General features: G+C 57.2%; 1 protein-coding gene across 1 annotated transcript in view; it reads left to right on the top strand.

Annotated features, from left to right (window-relative positions):
- The first annotated feature begins 455 nt into the window (after positions 1-455).
- DRC3 (dynein regulatory complex subunit 3) overlaps positions 456-6000 on the top strand; it is a 29038-nt gene continuing 23493 nt past the window's right edge. Inside the window, exons 1-2 of the mRNA XM_021694741.1 lie at positions 456-615; positions 4510-4626. Coding sequence (XP_021550416.1) covers positions 456-615; positions 4510-4626 — 277 coding nt within the window. The remainder of the gene's footprint in view (positions 616-4509; positions 4627-6000) is intronic.

Below are 6000 nucleotides of genomic sequence, written 5' to 3'. Positions count from 1 at the left end.
CAGAGAAGGAGAGCTGCAGGCTGCCCTGCCTGGCAGGGGCTGCCAAGGATCCTGGTGGTGGCAAGACACCGAATGAGGCTGGCTGAGGAAAGCCAGAGGCCGAAGACGGCCACGGCCATAAGGGGAGCTGAGCTCCAAAGAGACCAGCATGGTGCCAGTCTTCTGGGTGGCGGGGTAGGGTCACAGCCGTGGTTGTGGGACCGAGGGGTGCACCCCTGCAGGTGGGCGCCAGGCAGGACGGGGGCAGATGGTTGCTGGAAAAGGCCTGGAGCAGCCTTGGTGCAGAAGTACTCGCCCCTAGGTGCAGCGGGCCAGGGAGTGCGAGGAGGCGGCCCCGGAGCATCCATGACTGTCACCATGCTCCACAATGCCTTAAAGAGACCCCAGCCAGATCCTGTGCTCTGACAAAGGGAGAAGCAGACGGTGGAAGAGGAATGTGGTGTCTTTTAGGGAAAATGCAGAGGCTGTATGACTCCGTGGAGCCGAGAGTGATGGACGAGGACATGCTCAAGCTGGCTGTGGGGGAACAAGGCCCGCAGGAGGAGGCTGGGCAGCTGGCCAGGCAGGAGGGCATCCTCTTCAAGGATGTCCTGTCGCTGCGGCTGGACTTCCAAAGTGCGTATCCCGGGCTGGGGTGGGGGCACCAGGCAGCCCAGCATCCCGCGCCGGGCTTCTCTGCCCCAGAATTCCACACACAGTCCGTGATCACGGGACCCCCATGGGCATTCGGGCCTGCCTGGGGGAGAGGCGTAGGGGTGACACAGAGTGTTTTAAGGCTTAATACGGCGTATCATTAGCAGTTGCATATCCACAGCACCCCTGATTCTGAATAATAGGACAAGAGATCAAATTCCCCCACTCTAAACCTAAGTGAACCCAAAGGCCACGCTGCTTCCGTCAGACTCCACTGGATTCTTTGGAGCAGGGTCCCCAGCAGGTGGAACCCAGGAGGGTGGCTCCACGTAGCCAGGGAGGAGCCATGGGGAGAGGGGGCTGTGTGCTGGGGCAGGAGACAGGAGGGGCACCTCAGCAGAAGCAGGACAGCCTAGTGGGAAGATGTGGCTCAGGACCAGACCGGTCCTGGGCGCCCAGCGTCCTGATCTGTAAAACGGGAAGATTAGAGTCCGTGTGTCTCAAGTGCTGGTGGGAAGGAGAAAACGGGGCAGCACGTGCACAGCACCTGGCTCACTCAAGGGGGCCCGTGAGTCAGGCCAGAGGGGGTGTGAGAGGGAGCGAGAGAGGTGGCCAGGGCCCTGTGCTTCTTGGGCAGGTGGGCCACAGCGGAGTCACCCGGGCTGATTCGCAGGCCTACTCTGTCCTGGGTTTCTCCCCTGGCCTGCCGGCTCAGCCAGGAGACGACAAGGAACACAGCAGCCTGGGAAGACCATGGGGACACAGCAGTGGGCAAGGCAGGCCAAGCCCTGGCCCAAGCCTCACGAAACCCACAGGCCTCCCCAGAGCGCGGCCTCCACGGCCGACCACCCAGAGCAGGGAGGGACCCTGGGCCTCAGCCGCCTCAGGGATGGGGGAGGGTTAAAGGGTTAAAGAGCTATCACCTGAGGGGCGTTAGCCTCCTTTGGCTTATCCCCTCCCCTGCCGAAGGTTCATTGCGCTGGGATTTATCCAAATGCCCGTTATACGCCAGGTGCTGTTCTAGGCACTGGGGATTCAACAGTGAACGAAAAGGACCAAAAAGCCCTGTCCTCATGGAACTGACATTCAGGTGATGGGAAAAATAAAGAAGGGAAATGATAGTGTACGCTAAAAATACGTGCTATGGAGGAAAATCAAGGAGAGGAGAAAAGGGTTGAGGGTGGGGTGCCATGTTTTATTGGGTGGTCGGAGGCCTCATCAAGAACGTGACAATTGGGGCGCCTGGGTGGCTCAGTCAGATCCCGGGGTCCTGGGATCGAGCCCCGCATCGGGCCTCCTGCTCGGCGGGAAGCCTGTTTCTCCCTCTCCCACTCCCCCTGCTTATGTTCCTGCTCTCTCTCTCTCTGTCAAATAAATATTAAAAAAAAAAAAAAAAAAAGAACGTGACAACTGAGCAAAGACTAGAAGCAAAGACTTCCCACTAGGCTGTCCTGCTTCTTTTTTTTTTTTTTTTAAAGATTTTATTTATTTATTTAAGACAGAGAATGAGAGAGAGCACATGAGAGGGGTCAGGGTCAGAGGGAGAAGCAGACTCCCTGACAAGCAGGGAGCCCGATGCGGGACTCAATCCAGGGACTCCAGGATCATGACCTGAGCCGAAGGCAGTCGCTTAACCAACTGAGCCACCCAGGCACCCTGTCCTGCTTCTGCTGAGGTGCCCCTCCTGTCTCCTGCCCCAGCACACAGCCCCTTGCTCCCCATGGCTCCTCCCTGGCTACGTGGAGCCACCCTCCTGGGTTCCACCTGCCGGGGACCCTGCTCCAAAGAATCTCCCCCTTCCTTCTAGGGGAGAGAGCCACGTGGAGATCTGGGGGAAAGCATTCCAGGCAGAGGGAGCAGCCAGTGCAAAGGGGGTTTCTGGCCCTGCGTTCCACCTGCCGGGGACCCTGCTCCAAAGAATTCCCCCCTTCCTTCTAGGAAAGAGCCACGTGGAGACCTGGGGGAAAGCATTCCAGGCAGAGGGAGCAAGCCAGTGCAAAGGCCCTGAGACAGGCAGTCCTGTATGGAGACTTGTCAGAGAGGTGGTGGGGTCGGCTAGCATCAGCCTTGGGGGCCAAGAGATGGTGTTTCGCTGTTATGGCAAGTGAGGTGAGAGCCCTGGGAGGGTCGTGAGCAGAGGAGAGACAGGCTGGGACTTAGGTTTCCATAAGATCCCACCGACTGCAGGAGGATAGAGTAGGGGGCCTCAGGGCCAGAGCAGGGAGACGAGTGAGACAGTTGTGATCCAGGGAATAATGACAACAGGCTAAGACCAAGCCGGGCACAGTGAAGGCAGATCCCATGTCTATGTTGAAGATTAAATGGACTCTTTGGGCAGTCCTGTCGTGCTGGTAACTCATTTAGAGCTGTCAAATATGTCCTGGGTTTTGTTGTGTTGTTTGGCTTTTCCACGCGAATGGCTGATGCCTCGGCAAAAGCCCGCACACACGTGTGCAAGGCAGAGCACCCAGAGTGTGGGACCCGTGGACGTCAGCCGTGGCCATAGGCAAGAGCTGTCAGGCTGAGCCCAGGGCCAGAAAGCCTTCTGGAAAATCCAGAGGCATCTGAGAGCGCAGGTGGAGATGGTGGCTGGTATCATTCTGGGAAATCTGGCCCCAGAGAGCTGGGAACAGACACCAGTCTCACCTGGCCCGGGAACCCGGCAGAGGCAGGGCCCTGGGTCAGAGTAATGCTGTCCACCGATCCCCACCCACACCTGGCTTGGGGAGGGCACCCAGGAGGGACATCTGGCCTCCCCCAGGCCCTCACAACCCCGTGGTAAACCCTGCCCCTCTGAGTGAATATTGAAACCGCTGCCCCCAATGTGTGGTTATTAAATGTACTTTTTTTTTTTTCTTTTACCCCTTTCACTTCTATATTTTTTTCAGTTCTTTTCATAAGTGTAGTCTAATTTTTTAAGTTTTCGAAATCATTACAGAAGCAAATAGAGCTAAAAGGGGCAGATACACAACAGGGCTATTATGGCTTCTAGAAAAAACGGGACAAATTTAGGCCTCTAGAATTTTACGTTACACGGTGTATACGTATTTATACTTAAGCGTAATTCAGAACTTCTCGGGCTGTCAGTAACAGAAACCGACCTCGGCCTGGCATGAGGAGCAAAAGGAGTGAGTTGGTTGTATGCCTGTGAAGGGACCACAGGTCAGGTGCTTCAGTGACATCAGGAACCTGCCTGTTGTATGGATGACTTATCCCACTCCCCATGGGTGGACATTGGGGTCCCCCCATCTTTCTGCCTCTCATGTGCCTATAGGTGTTTCTTTGGGCAACATACCCAAGCGTGTCTTTACAGACAGATGCCAAATAGAGAAATTTTGCACGTCAGAGGGCAAGGACATTACATATTTCAGGAAACTTGGCCTTGGCCAAATTGCCCTCCAAAATGGCTGACACCCTCACCAACAGCGCACAAGGGGTGGCTGGTACAGGCTTTCACCCCGCAGCCTTGATTCTATTTGTCACACTGTGGAAGGAAGGACACTGTGTCCCAAGGTGTTACAGCCTCCTGGGCAGCTCCCCAGCTGGGCCTAGAGGCAGCACAACTGAGTCCCATGCCCGGGGCAGGTCCTGCCCACCTTCACAAGGACCCCGCTACACCTCCCCCCACCCCCTAGGCCCTTTCGGTCCAGCCGAGGTCCTGAGCAGGAGCCCCGATCACTGCCCTCTATGCAGTAATGGAGACTCCTGGGCGCTTGGCCCGCATCCCCAGGGCACCCAAGTCCTCCAGGGCAACGCGGTGGAGTTGGGGGGCCTTTTGTATGGTTAGCATTGGCCATCTGGATTCTGCAGTATGCTGGCACTGAACTCTAACCCGAGGCCTGGAACCAGCCAAGGCACCTCCTCCAATTGTTTCAGACATCCTCCGCATAGACAGCCTCTGGCAGTTTGAGAACTTGAGGAAGCTACAGCTGGACAACAACATCATTGAGAAGATCGAGGGCCTGGAGCATCTTGTGCACCTGGTCTGGCTGGGTAAGGGCCCCTCCTGCCTGGGTGTCCAAGCTAACCCAAGGTGACGCCCCGGCCAAGGTTATTGCCTCGAGGGCGATTTTCTGCTGGCGGCCCAGCATCAGCCAGGGTACGGAAGAAGGCCCGTCTACTGGGAACAAGAAAGCCACTCTTTTTAAAAGCCTGGGGCCTTGGCTGGGCAGAGCCAGCAAAGATGTGCTTGGACACGCCAGACCAGAATATTCTGACCCACCTGCCAAACCTCCCCAGCTGGGAGAGGGTCTGGGGAGCAGCCTTAGACTCCTTCTAGTTATTCTAGACTCAGTGGGCCTTGCCAACCATGGGGCCCAGAGCAAACCAGAAACAAGCATCGCAGCTGCTAACGTGCTTGGAGCACTTACTACCTGCTAAGCATGGGCCCGTGTGCTTTCCACGTGAGGCCTGTTAATCCATACAGCATCCCCAGTGTAGAGCTGAGCAAACCGAGGTCACAGTGACTAGTGGGGGCATCAGGCTCCCAGCTGAGCTCACTCAGTCTCACTCCGGAGCCCTGGCCCGCACGGCTAAGGCCTCACGGGGTTTTGATGACCCGGGAGAAGGGGCTGGCCCGAGAGCTCTTTACCCTGTGGTCTGATGTGGCCCTCAGAGCAATCCTAATAGGTGAGTGTTACAATCCCAATGTGCAGAAGAGGAAATGAGGCTCTTCGAGGCCAAGGCACTTGCCCAAAGCTCCAGCAGAGGGGGCATGCAAGCCCCCATCTGCCTGACCCCAAAGCCCACGCTCCCTCCATCCTGTCTGGCTGGTCTCCTTCACTGGCAACTCCCAAGTTGCCAAAATACCCCCAGCTACGGTGGTTCTGACGGTGCCCAGCCCACAGGAGCCCCACGGACAGGATCACATTGCCTTGTCACAGACCCAGCAGCGGACGCTGGGGGAGGCAGAGGCGACCCACAGCCGGGTCTTTTGCCCCAGGCAAGCCCTCCTGGTACCCCAGCACCCATTAACGCTGAGTCTGGGCGTGGCAGCCCATCTGCATTGCCAGGAGTCCTTGTGTCTATAGGAGATGAAGGGGTGAAGAAGGTGCCGGGTCAGCCCAGACCCTGAGCCGTGCCCCCTCCGGAAGGCCTGCCAGGTTCCAGCTGTCTCAACGGCAGGCTTTGAGGCGAGAGCTACTAGGCCCAGCTATCTCTGACATCAAACGAGTGCCGCAGGCCCCATGAGCTACTCCTGCAATATCCAGGGTTCCGTAGGGGTGAGAGAGCAGAGGGGAAATTTCTGGAAAGAGGGCAGGTTATTCCCCTCAAAGAGTCAGAAGCTGGCCTTTGTCCGGCCACAGTGCCAGTCATCCAGGGACCCCACGACAACCAGGAAGAGCTGAGTCCCTGAGGTGCACAGGG

This window comes from Neomonachus schauinslandi, chromosome 15, assembly GCF_002201575.2.
Source record: "Neomonachus schauinslandi chromosome 15, ASM220157v2, whole genome shotgun sequence".
Lineage (NCBI taxonomy): Eukaryota > Metazoa > Chordata > Mammalia > Carnivora > Phocidae > Neomonachus > Neomonachus schauinslandi.
Note: the sequence above shows the minus strand (reverse complement) of the source record. Positions and strands in the feature narration are given on the sequence as shown.